This window comes from Mytilus edulis, chromosome 1, assembly GCF_963676685.1.
Source record: "Mytilus edulis chromosome 1, xbMytEdul2.2, whole genome shotgun sequence".
Lineage (NCBI taxonomy): Eukaryota > Metazoa > Mollusca > Bivalvia > Mytilida > Mytilidae > Mytilus > Mytilus edulis.
Genome location: NC_092344.1, coordinates 58,416,016 through 58,429,299, shown reverse-complemented (window position 1 = coordinate 58,429,299; position 13,284 = coordinate 58,416,016). Strand labels below are relative to the sequence as shown.

The following is a 13,284-nucleotide window of genomic DNA, read 5'->3' as shown; positions in this document are numbered from 1 at the left end:
AAGCGGCCCCCAAACCCCTCGTCAAAACTTTTTCGCCTCGATACGCTCGGAAATATAGTTTGCCTCACCATCAAAAGAGGCTAGTTACGGCCCTGCTTTCATCAATGAAAAAACTTAAAGAATTACTATTTCTATAAGCATCATTATATGACAATAAATTACTATGTGTACTTAACTTCTTATTCTTTTCTGGGCATTCAAACTGCCAATGGCCTGGTTTATAACAGTTATAACACACGCCTGGCCTCCTAGCTGACTCAGCGCCACACTTTTGTTACCATTATCTGCTGAAGTTGAAGGTCTAGAATATGGAGTTGAACGCTTCTTTCTGGATTTTTCTACCTTCGCCTTTCTCTCTGCACGCAATGTTGCCCTCGTGATCTTCCTGTCGTCTTCCAAATCATCGGTCAGCGGGTTTGAAGTGTATACTTGGACTACTCTCCAACCATGTTCAGAAGAATCAGCCATTTTAACTAGTTTTTGACGATAAGCTAAAAGTTCTATACCTTCACTAATTCTCTGTTTAGCGTGAGCGGGCTTGTCATCTGAAGAATCCAAACAAGATTCTGCTTCCTTGAGTGTCGCGTTCATCTTCTTGTTGAACTTGAACTGGTCTTCACAGCTCTTTTTCTGGAATTTGTATGTATCTGTTGTTAAATTGTCACTTTGAAGTTTACACATCTGCGCCTCCAAACGCTCTTTTTGTTGGTTGCCGAATGCCTGCAATCTTGATGTGAATATTCCATCTAACTTGCTAAAAAAATAATTTTGAGACCTTTGAATTTCTTCTCCAGCTATCCTTTTTACGTTAGTTTCAATGTCCATGGGATCCATTATGAGGAACTGGCATTCAGAAAAAAATTGATGTACACAGTACGAACGCAAGGCTAGAAGTGATACTCATATAACTATCTATTTACCACTACAATTTTTGGAGCCAAAAAATCATACGCCTCGGAAATACCTTACCGAGAAGACAATAAATTCACGCTTTACTGCGTGCCGCGGGAATTATCTAATCCTATCGCAGCCTACCGTTCAAAATTGAGGACATAAGTTGAATGATTTTCTTCGAGAGTTGCTGCTTATTTGGACATTTATTACACGAACACTTTGTTTTTATAGGATCAATCGTGATTTGGTGAGTTGATAGGGATTTTATCTTTAGATGAGATTTGATTTTTATGTACTATGTATGTCCATGTATTGAAGAAAATACGTTTTAATATTGACCTATTATTTTACTCCATAAAAGGGAGGGGGCGGTATTTTCTTTTCTGAATATATTGACTATTTACCATTACAACGCCATCACCCAATATATATATATTTTTAAATTGGCAATATTATAAAGATACGGTATTAAAAAAATCAGGAATCATGCAGATCAATAATTTGTTATCTGCTTTACCATAGTAATTTTTTTCTCATAAAATTTGGGATCAAAATATGTTTTGTTATTAGGAGAAAAACATACCCCCTTTTTGAAATTAAATGTCGAATCCCTTAGTGTACTGATATGAATAGTATTTTACTGGAAAAGTTTTTAACATAAATATTTTATTTTAAAAAATCAGGAAATATGTCGGTGAACCAAAAAAATCAAATCTTATTGAAAGTTAAAGGGCTCATGAACTCACTGATCATGCACGAGTGATTCTATTCATAAAAAGTGTCCGTATAACAACTAAAAAGAGTCCGTGTATCGTCTAAGGCCGTGTTCACACCAAACGCCGTGTACAGTAAACATGTTTACATTTGGTTAAATGTAATGTACACAAGTTTCACATTTAATTTGTTCACACCTACACACTTTGTTTAGCTACCTGTACATAAGATTTGTTCACACTTGTAAACTATATGTTATTTAAATGTTCATTACGTAGAACCGAATTGAAATTTTTGAACAACTTTTCTAGCAGTTAGAAAATGACCATTTGACTTTAAAAAAAAAGGCGGGGATAGATTTTCCCACAATTTGATTTAAAAAAATCGGGTCATACCGATGATTAGAATGAACAAATATTCTGAATCCAAAGTTTCCCCATATATTATAGTGTTAAATATTGAATTGGTACCATCGAACAAAAACCTAAATACAAACTTTGGCGCGAGAAAAATATCTGACTCAGAACCCCCCTTTTTTTGTTAAGTAAAGTGGTTGCTCCTTTAAGAAAGTCATTTTGGATGATTTGAAGTAGTTTAAAGATGTCTCGATTACGCATTAAAAACGTAGGGTGTAGCAGCGTGCTCACAGACGAAGAAAAAGAATTGAGATGTTAAGGATCACTCCATTACTATCTTTTCTGTTTGTTTCAAATGGTATTTTTTCTCCAAGGAGTATTTGGCAAAGGGAGGGGGTAATATTTATTTTATTTCTAATTGTATGTTAACAAATCTGAGATACTAAACAAACAATTAACCTCATCCTTTTCAGTAATGCATTTATGAGTGAATCGTTGTTTGAGAAAAGACCAGTGGCAAATATTTCTGTCAGTGTGTACGTCCAGTCGATTCGGGAAGACCTTTTCAAATGAATTATGTGTTCGGCAATGATGATGGATGAGTCTTGATAAGGGGTTAATAAGGCTACGTAAAGTGTTTTTATAACAAATAAATATATCAAGTTTAGACAAATATTTCTGTAAAAAACTTTATTAATAAGTGTTATAAGTATCAATTTTATATAAAAATCGTTTCTTTTTTAAAATATACATGGGAAAATAAAGTTTTGAATGCCTAGTTTTGTGTACACTTAACCTACACAAGGCCTACATCGACTATCGACTGCATGTAGACAAAACATGATTTAAACTACATGTAATCGTTGAGTTTTATCAATGGGAACGTAATTATGTTTAGTTTACGTGTGAGTTACACTAACATAACACCAAGTTTAGGTCAATGTGAACACGGCCAGAGTCCGTGTAACAACCGTTAATGTACTGTTTTTCTGTGGCTCTGCGGGGAGCAAAGTCGTACAACAACACATACATAACATGATCAAGATAGGGGTCATCCATAATTGTCAACCATTTTCCAAAGTGTACAAAACGTACACTTGGGGGGAGAGGGTTAAAAAATCAACATTTTTACCGTACGCTTTTTTTTTATTTCCGGAATTTATATCGTTTCCGTAGGGAAAGTCGATTTATAAAATCGAGAACTGGCTTGGGTGTGTTTCTCTTCTCATTTCTTCTTTATTATTTTCACTTGATGACATTGATTTCGATATCATAATTCTACTCAATCGGGATTGAACGATTAAAAGATCAAATCATATGAAAACTAAATCTTTCAAAAATGTGAACTAGTAAAATTATTTAAACAAAAGGTTTGCAAGCATTTCTCAGTACCCCCGATTGTCAATTTCACATGCTTTATTATAGATCGTTATCGTTTTACTCTGTTTAATAAACAAAATTGATGGAAACACTAAATTCTTTGAATGTTTTGATTTTGACAAGACGCCATTTTGTGAAAAGATTTTAAACTGGTCCTTCGATTAATTTCCTTTTAATGCATTCCAAATTGTAAACCAGTAAACCGGAAGTAAACTTATTTTTCTTAGTATAAGCCTCCTTTAATTAGGAGCACCTCCATATGAAGTTTAACCTTAACTTAAAAAATATCCAATATATGTACACGTTACAGTATATATACATAAACGATAATAGTGCCATGAATGGCATATTTACAGGGACCTTTTAAATAGAAAAACAGGCGGGAAATTTAAACACTTTTATTGATTGCTGTCTTGAGCTCTGATTCCATCAACAACTGTCAGTCCATACTTTACCAATGCAATATAACTATGCATTTCCCTTTCTTTGATTCTTAGCATAATTTGTGTGCCCTTTGGTTAATCTTTTGCATGCTCTAGGTGCCCTTTTTTATTGGAGTTACCATTCCCACTGTGTGATAGGAAAAACACTAATCTTTGTACTCTTTATTCTGACAAAACACAAGCATCACAGATAGATGTCATCAAATAAAACAGTCAGATATGTTTTAGTTTTTTTTCAATGCAAATTTCTATTTTAAACTAAAATAGAATCATATTTAAAACAGTGTGGTCCTGGCCATTGATTGACGACCTAAATTATCCCATTGACTGGGACAGATTAGGTGAACGTTTGTCGGTAACAATCACTGCTCACTATGTACTTGTTAAAGACACTGAATCTGTGGGGTCACCAAAGGTTCTCAACACCTAAATAAAAAAATTCGAAAAACAAATCCGGAATAATACGATGTGTTGATTTATATCAATAATATAAATCAAAACATAAAGCTTATTCCTGAATAATTTTTGGAATAATTTTATTATTAAAGGCGTTAAGAACCTTTGGTGACCCCACAGTTTAAATTCTATAATAAGCAAGAGGTGAGCAATGGTCGTTACAGACAAACGTTCACCTAATCTGTCCCAGTCAATGGGATAATTTAGGTCGTCAATCAATGGCCAGGACCACACTGTTTTGAATATGATTCTATAATAGACAGGATCTTCTTTTTATTAAGAATGACTGATTCTTCTCTTAAAATCTGAAAATGGTCGATGTACACTTTTTGATGGAGGGAGGGGGGTCTGAAAAAGTGTATGTTTTGTACACTTTGTAAAATATTTGACAATTATGGATGACCCCATATGCAACAGCTAAAATATACAAATGAACAAAAAGATTAGTGTTGTCTTTCTTTTCCTACATACATCAAGTACTTTTATCGTGAGTCGAGCTCCTTCTACATGTATCAAATAAAAAAAATATTATGAATATGACAAACGTCGAACTCTCCTAAACACACCGTATTAGTGGTTGACTTTCAACCTAAAGAATTTTGTGTTTCATAATCTGGTTTACGTATTTTTTCTTGTGCTGGGAGATTTTGTTAGACAAAGTCTTGTTTTTTTAAATTTTATCTCAGTATGACACATTAAATAAATATTTAACCCTAACTAAATGTTTCTTCCTTTGTCCTTCGAAACTGTCCGGTTTTTTACATCCACTAAACATAGCAGAGTAAACAATTACTCTTTGTAACATTATAAATTAAAAGGGTACCACTTTGAAAACCATGTTGGCACTAGAATGTGAGTGATTGATTGACTGTTGGTTGTTAAGCGTCCAGTGGCAAATATTTCATGCAGATTCAAGACGATAAAAAATTTACAATACAATTCAATTATGTATTCTGATTTTTAAAACAATTTTTCTCTATTGATTTTACATTATTCTCTACTCCTTTACTTTAAGTACCTAATTATTTTCTATCCTTTTTTGTTTTGGCCTACTTTTTCATCCTTTTTGTAGTGTTTAGCCCATTACTCTTTATTCTGCTAACCCCATTTAAACAGGGTCACTCTTATTAATCCGTACGGTATAATACATTAAACACATAGACCTTTCATGTTATCAAAACCAAAGGTCTGCTGGTGAAACCTGGCTTCTTAGAAAGTCAACATGTTGTCGATATATTTTAATAGTTTATGTGACAATTGATGTGTACGAAATTGTGTTTTTCCTTTTAAAATACATTTCTATTTTATCAAATTCTGTTAGCCATTAAATTTTATTCCAGTTTTTTGTTGTCCTAGATAAAAATGTATGCAGTCAATATTTGCCATTCGGTTTTTTTAAGCAATCAAGAAACGTACAAGATGAAACTTTGTGTGCAGATTAAGTATATAGAACGATTGTAGATTAAGTACCTTGTTCACTTTATAGATGTGCATGTAGATTATTGTGTTTAAGCATGGACTCAGTGAAGGGATCAAGTATGATTGCATATGAAACAACTATGAACCCTTAGATATCAAATAGTATATGAATATGTAGGCATTTATAGGGCACCGACATAAATGATTAATGATATAATTTAATCATCGAATTTTGTCGTACAAGAATATTTTTGTGTGTGGATCGAATCAGTCAATCAAATGATTTACCTTTATTTCACTTTCAATATTGACATTCTTTTCCTTTAAAAAGTTGAACACGCAAAATGCATGCGTTATCCATCTATAGCTGAGGATGAAATTGAAAATCACATACATACGGGTTCACTGAGGTCGAATGATTCACTTGCAAGTGAGTATTTCAGCATCAATATTTCTTCGCTATTTTTGAGAAAATTTAACTATACTGGCTGTTAAATGCGAATTATTTTTTCACTATTTCATTTTCATTAATCATTTAATGATTGAATAAAGAAAATCATAATTTATATATTGTTTTTATGTATTTCGTACATTTGTACATGTAGCAAGTGCCCCTTTAAAGTGCTTACACAAATTTTTATGATTCTGCTGTAGAACATGTCATTCTTGTATGCTTAATAACGTTTAATATTTATTTACATGTTTGCGTCTTTGCTATGAGTTTATTCAGGTAGTCATGTACATGCGTACATCGATTGAAATTAACTTCATTTCGCGACCTCGACACTCAAATATGCAAATATTTATATTTTTTTTAACCCCCTTTATTTAACATTTATTTGCCAACCATGATTTTATACCTCCTTTACAGGAGATCGGTATAAAACATTTAGTGCCAACCCCGATTACATTCTGAAGCTCTCGGGTATTAACAGCGCTTGCATCGTAAATGAGCGAGGTTTTAGATTATATATTCATATTGACCTAGGGTCATATGCATACATCATTTCCCATGGTCCATTGTGCCTAAGTCTTTTTTCTCGTGATCACATGACAATCTTTCAAAATGAAAGTTAAAATGCCAGAATCGGTGGGTCACTGTGATAACTGTCTAAATGTGAGAAAATAAAGGGTGGCAGGTAAATGAAAAATGAACAAATTTATACCCGATTTATTTAATTCCAAGGCGAGAATAAGATCTAAGTATCAAGATGGTTTAACATGTATATCTATTATAAGTGTATTTACAACAACTGGGCCGATGCCACTGCTGTTAAAATTTTAATTCCCCGAGGGTATCACTAGCCCAGTAGTAAGCAATTTTCTGTTGACTTGAGTTATTTTGATATGTTTATGAATATAAAATTAACTGTTACTAACAGTTACTAACAAAACTTTGAATCTTAGAAATACTAAGGCTTAAAGTTTTCTACGTCAGAAATAGATTACCTAAGCACTATTTTTCGAAACTTTGAGAATTTTGGTCCTTCATGCTCTTCAACTTCGTACTTTATTTGGCCTTTTTAACATTTTTTTATTCGAGTGTCACGGATGATTCTTTTGTAGACGAAACCCGCGTCTGGCGTTAACATAAAATTTCAATCTTGCATGGTTTATATGATGAGTTTATTTACCACCACTGGGTCGATGCCACTGCTGGTGGAGTTTTAATTCCCCGAGGGTAACACCAGCCCAGTAGTAAGCAATACTCTGTTAAAAACCGCTAGTACAATAATTATATTTTGTTTTATGAACTACAAAATGTAAGCGCTAAGACTAGAATTATACTTTTTAAGATGACAGCTTTTTCTCAAAGTATACATTTGTTTTGCACGATTTTTCAAAAACTCTTAGAAATTCACTACTATAACTTAATCTATTGTTTGCAACTCGTAATGTTTCTGGAACTATATATAATTTATTATTAGGGGACAAGGTACAGCTTGGTCTTATTGAGAAAACATTATATTATTAAAGATGTGTCCCTACAATACATGTACAGAAGCTAGTGCGAAGATGCGTGTAAATGAAAAGTTGTGATATTTGTAACTGTTTGTATTCTGCTTTATCCTTAATGATCATGACCGTTGCGCTTAATTAACATGATAACCTTTGAGTAGGACCACGACTGCTCAAGGCTACATTGTATCATGTTATAATGTTATTGACTTTAACATAGTAGGAAAAATTAAAATCCTGTAAAGAGTAAAAGTACAGTTACGAGCATGTGAGCATGTGAAAACTGCAGTTACGCTTATCAAAGAGAAAAATGAATTTCAGTTTCCAGTAAAATAGCATACTAAAAATTTGAAATTGGGTTTGTCATAATTCCAAAACAATTTGCTATGCAATATAGTCTGCTTTGGAAATCTTAAAATCTTCTTACTGTATGTTGTGTTTATTTTCTTCTGTTACGTGTACCAACCCTTAATGTCGGCCTAATATTTTGAGTTTTGATGTTTGTTTGCTTTTTACTCCTTAACTGGAGGTAAAGAGGCAGGAATAAGATCTCACAAAACATGTTTAAATCCGAGCACGACTTTTACGCTTGTCCCAAGTTAGGAATATCTAGCGTTTGATACTCTTGTATACATAATGTGTGGGGACTTTATTTGTGATTAATTTTTATGTTTCTGAGTTAAGTGTGCATTCATTTTGCAATTTTAGGTTTAATTAATTGTTTAGTGGCAAGCTGGAACCTATCTCCTGGTGGGGAATTTTCTCGATGCGTTTAAGACGCATTGGTGGTTTTGGACTGATTTCTACTCTGAAGTCGGTTTGTTTTGATTTTTTTTACCGTATTTTTTGGCACATTTTTCGTTTCTTTTTAATGTATCATATACACATTATTTATTTGGCTGGTGTATCAGTTGTTCAAAACATGCAGAAGTCATTAATTGATGTAACGTTATTAACACCAATTTGTTTGTTTGATTGTTTGTTGGGACTCTGTTGATTTGAGTCACGTGCGTCCGCCTCTCCCCTGTTTCTAATTATAAAAAAGATGATGTGGTATGATTGCCAATGAGACAACTGTCCACAAGAGACCAAAATGACACAGACATTAACAACTATAGGTCACCGTACGGCCTTCAACAATGAGCAAAGCCCATACCGCATAGTCAGCTATTAAAGGCCCTGATAACACAATGTAAAACAATTCAAACGAGAAAACTAACGGCCTTATTAAATAAAAAAAAAATGAACGAAAAACAAATATGTAACACATCAACAAACGACAACCACTGAATTACAGGCTCCGGGCTTGGAACAGGCACGTATTTAAATAATGTGGCGGGGTTAAACATGTTAGCAGGATCCCAACCCTCCCCCTAACCTGGTACAGTGGTATAACAGTATAACATAAGAACGAACTATAAAAATCAGTTGAAAAAGGCTTAACTCATCAGATGGACAAAAATACAAGTTGACGTGGCCGGGTACTTATACATCCCGACAACAAAAAGACACTAGGAACAGATTTGAGAGTACTCGCAGTTATCTGACAGCTAGTTCAAAGCCACTAACAACTAATAAAAAAATCATGCATCTAAGACTAAACTATCAATCCTTACACATCCAACATCCAATGGATTTAGTGTAAAGACGTCATAAACAGACAGAGAAAAACATGACCTTGTGCAATGCCAAGTTACAGGTATCGACAGATTGTAGATCCATGAATGTGTATATGTATATAACATGAATGCTTGAAATCTATTTTATTTGTTTCATATTTTACCTCAGCAATGATTAATCTATACATGTATATAAACTATTCGTTCAATAATACGATTTTATTGCAAATTAATAATTATACATGTCTTGTCCATTCCGCATTCAGTTTAAGATTAAAATAATTATATATTGTCGTTAAATGGAAAAATGAAAATAAATCAGCCCATGATACATATGATGTTATTGTTCTTTCAATAATTGATTTAAAGAAATATATAAAAATGCAGAATTTGATTTATTTTTGGTCATAGAGCACGTTCTTATTTCATGACACTACTTGTTGAATACTGAAAATATAACTTGGTGTTTTGGTTGAGTCACAAGATGGGCAATGTAACGAAAAAAATGGGGAGATATAATTTCAATAAATGCTGATCACTTTACACTTGTTAAAAATGTACATTAATTTTGTATCATATTTCAAATCATACATTTTTTGGGTGAAAATGCCATCCCAAAAAAGATGGATGGTGGCGCTCGAGTTTCTGTACAGAAACTGCATTATTCCGTTTCAGACAGTGTACATTTTATATTTGCAAAAGTGAGTTTGTATAACATTTTATTGTGGAAATAACAAGTTGATCATTTTTGGTACAGACACAGAAAAAGACGGGATTGTCTTCCTTCCTTCTAACAGTATATTTAGATTTAGATCATTTTTGAAATTGTTCATGCTTTTTTAGCGGCATTTTGGCTTCTCATCCTTTTGGTTAAGGACTGGGATTTTTCTATACCATGATTTTTGCTTATCTGCTTCAAGGACGAGTTAAAAAAAATGTATTCATATCAGTTTTATCATACGAGTTTGCACTTGTCATTGCTTGTAAACCAAGATGCATGTATGTGCACAAGCATTTAAAAAAAGAATAATACTGCGAGGAAAAAAACCAACATATTAAATATTTCTCGATACATATCTGTCGTTCCAAGAAAGAAAAAAAGACAATTAAAAATTACTATACAAAACATATAGAAAATAAAACAAGAATCACACTCATCCCTTCGCCTAGCAACAATAAAAAAACCACTACCCAACTGAAAATGATGACAAATATTGACAATTACTGGTGACAGTGCTGACAAAAGTTATAATAAATGCTGACACAAACTGAAATGGAAATGTATTTGATTTATCTTAAATTTTTAGATTCATGTAATCCCTAGTCAATAAACCATTTGTACGATTATCAATATTTGTGGTGTCTGGTATTTGATTGTCAGATTTTGATTGTTGTAGATGGTTATAAGGATTTGTAGGCCGAGGCGATCGATGGCCGAGTTCTTCGTATCCAGTATTCACATCTTGGTGACCAACACTACTTGAACTACTATTCAATTCAGCACCTGGATTTATTTCACTATAGGGCGTCTCACTTTCCTCATAAAGTCCAACTTCATTATCATTCCTGATTTAAAAATGACAAGAATAATAATAATCAAAATACAAAAAAAATATTGATACATTTTTAAATAGACAAACAGAAATACGTTTTGTGTAATTATTAATTGACCTCTAGAATTTTTCGGATATTTCGTCTGGCTAGATTGGTGTCTCAATGATTTTTACCACCTTTCTCTTTCTATTCATTCAATACAGGCGGTCGACTTTGTAGAAACTTGCCTATTGAATAACCTGTCGCTTATTCTCCTTAAATAGATATAAAAGTGTTCTCTTTTAGATGAAATGTAAAGTGAAACAAACTATTTCAGTTTTAGTAGTTTGCTAGTGTGCCTAAAAATTGTGAAAAAAAATTGATATATGAACCTAACAAAGTGTGTTTTAGGATTTAAAAAAAATGCACCAAATTAAATCGGGCTTTTTTATATTTTTACAACTCATCCTACCTTTATGCGCAAATTTTCAAAATCAATCGTCTCTAGTCCTAGTTATAAGATAATCCGGGAGTGTAAGGCACACACTACGACTCTTCCCGTTCTTTTATGTCAACTCTCTAATTGTAGTGTTGAATTGGTCTATTCTGATATTATTAAATCATACTTTGCCAGCTTGCACTAATATGGGATATATTATTTTAAAAAAAGATCTCAAATTATTAACGGGTAACTACTTTTCAATCTACGAAAAAACCGAATCACTTACACATTTCTAAAGTGGTATAACAAATTATTTGAACGAGAATAAAAGAAATGATGAATACAAAAGCTCAAAATAGAAATATGGTATGTGTTTTGTTGTGTTTTGTGTATGGTTGTTTATGTTTTGGCCTTTTCCTCTTTTTTTTTTGCCCCTGGTACAGTTTGTTTTCGACTTGAGAGTTTGAATATCGCTTTGGTATATTTAGCCTCTCTTTTATAACTATCTTTCACAAAAAGTGGAATGGATATTGAACATCAAATAACATAATAGTTATCCAAGGTACCATGATTATAATTTAATACGCCAGACGCGCGTTTGGTCTACATAAGACTAATCATCAAACGTTACCAGTTTTATTGCTATACATTTGCATTTAAACCAATAATTATCTCTTCAATGATGATTGAAGCAAACTGTACTTATCAATCTAAGCTTTAATATAAGTCGTGTCGAGCTGACAGAACAAAATAGAACAAAAGGTTAAACAAATTTAGACAAGAAATAAAATTTTTGCACGAAGTAGACATATTCCTTATGAATATCTTGCTACTGGATTGGTGATACCCTATGGGACTTATAATTCTCCAGCACAGATATCGTGCTAGTGGTGGTAACAATGTTTTCATCAATGCAACAGATCAAACAATGAGAATCGCAGGGTTATTTTCGACTTTTGAGTTAAAGGAGGGGCGAAAGATACCAGAGGGACAGTCAATCTCGTAAATTGAAAAAAAGATGACAACCCTTTGGCTAGAAAAAAAGACACACAGACAACTGAAAGAACAAAATGTTCCTTTTTTATGTTATGCCTCTCAATGAAATAAACGTCATTTTAGTAGCCAAACCTTGCAAACATTTGTTATCAATGTATATATTTTTTCCCGTTGATTGTCAAATCGAGCGTTTCATTTTGTCAGGTTTTATTGAGTTTCCTATTTCTAAAATTAAAGTCGGAGTTTGTATCTTTTTGTCTATATACTTGAGTACAAACCTTGAGTTTTTTCTCAGTTCAGACAAGTCTGAAATACACAAACATTGAGAGTTAACAAAAGTTTGGGTATTTAATCGTTAACTGGTTGATACATTCAAAAAGCTGAAGCGGCGTTCATTTATTAAATTATAATTTGTATATAGTTACATACATACAACATACACAGATTATATCGAAATTTAAACATTTGTGTAAACCCGGAACATGAACACTACAGACATACTGACTTTGTAAAAAGAAATAAGAATTAAAACTGTAAGTATTCAATTCATTTCCATTAGATTACAATGTGATATACATATAATACGATCAGAATTCAAGAATGACTATTTTGCCAATAGACTGTTGTGTTTCCGTGTATAAATTAACTCGAACAGATTAGCTTGTTTTTATGATCGGTAATGTCTTTTAAGTTTTGAAAATACCATATCAGCACGGATTTTAAACCATTGTATATTATTGAAAAAACCATATTTTCACGTCACCAACATAATATCTTAAATGATGTTCGTATCTTTTTGATTTTAATGCATTGCATATGTAATGTACAGTGTATAGGTTATATTCAATATTTTATTATCTGTGTATAAACCCCAATACTCTTCATTGGAAAATGCCTGTACCACGTCAGGAATACACGACATCTGTTTTCTATTATTTTGATTTAGATTGAGACTTTGATTTTGCAATTTCATAAGGGACTTTCCGATTTTTATGTTGTTTTGTAGCTCGGTATTTTTGTTATTCTACATTTTTTGTATACTTTACATGTCGTGTATTCGAATGTTTTTTTTT

General features: G+C 32.6%; 1 protein-coding gene across 1 annotated transcript in view; it reads right to left on the bottom strand.

Moving 5' to 3' along the window:
• Positions 1–10,311: 10,311 nt before the first annotated feature.
• The window catches only part of LOC139485706 (plexin-2-like), a 28,428-nt gene continuing 25,455 nt past the window's right edge, over positions 10,312–13,284 (bottom strand). The window contains exons 11-12 of the mRNA XM_071270351.1: positions 12,490–12,517; positions 10,312–10,806 (exon numbers count right to left, since the gene is read on the bottom strand). Coding sequence (XP_071126452.1) covers positions 10,536–10,806; positions 12,490–12,517 — 299 coding nt within the window. The 3' untranslated portion in view covers positions 10,312–10,535. The remainder of the gene's footprint in view (positions 10,807–12,489; positions 12,518–13,284) is intronic.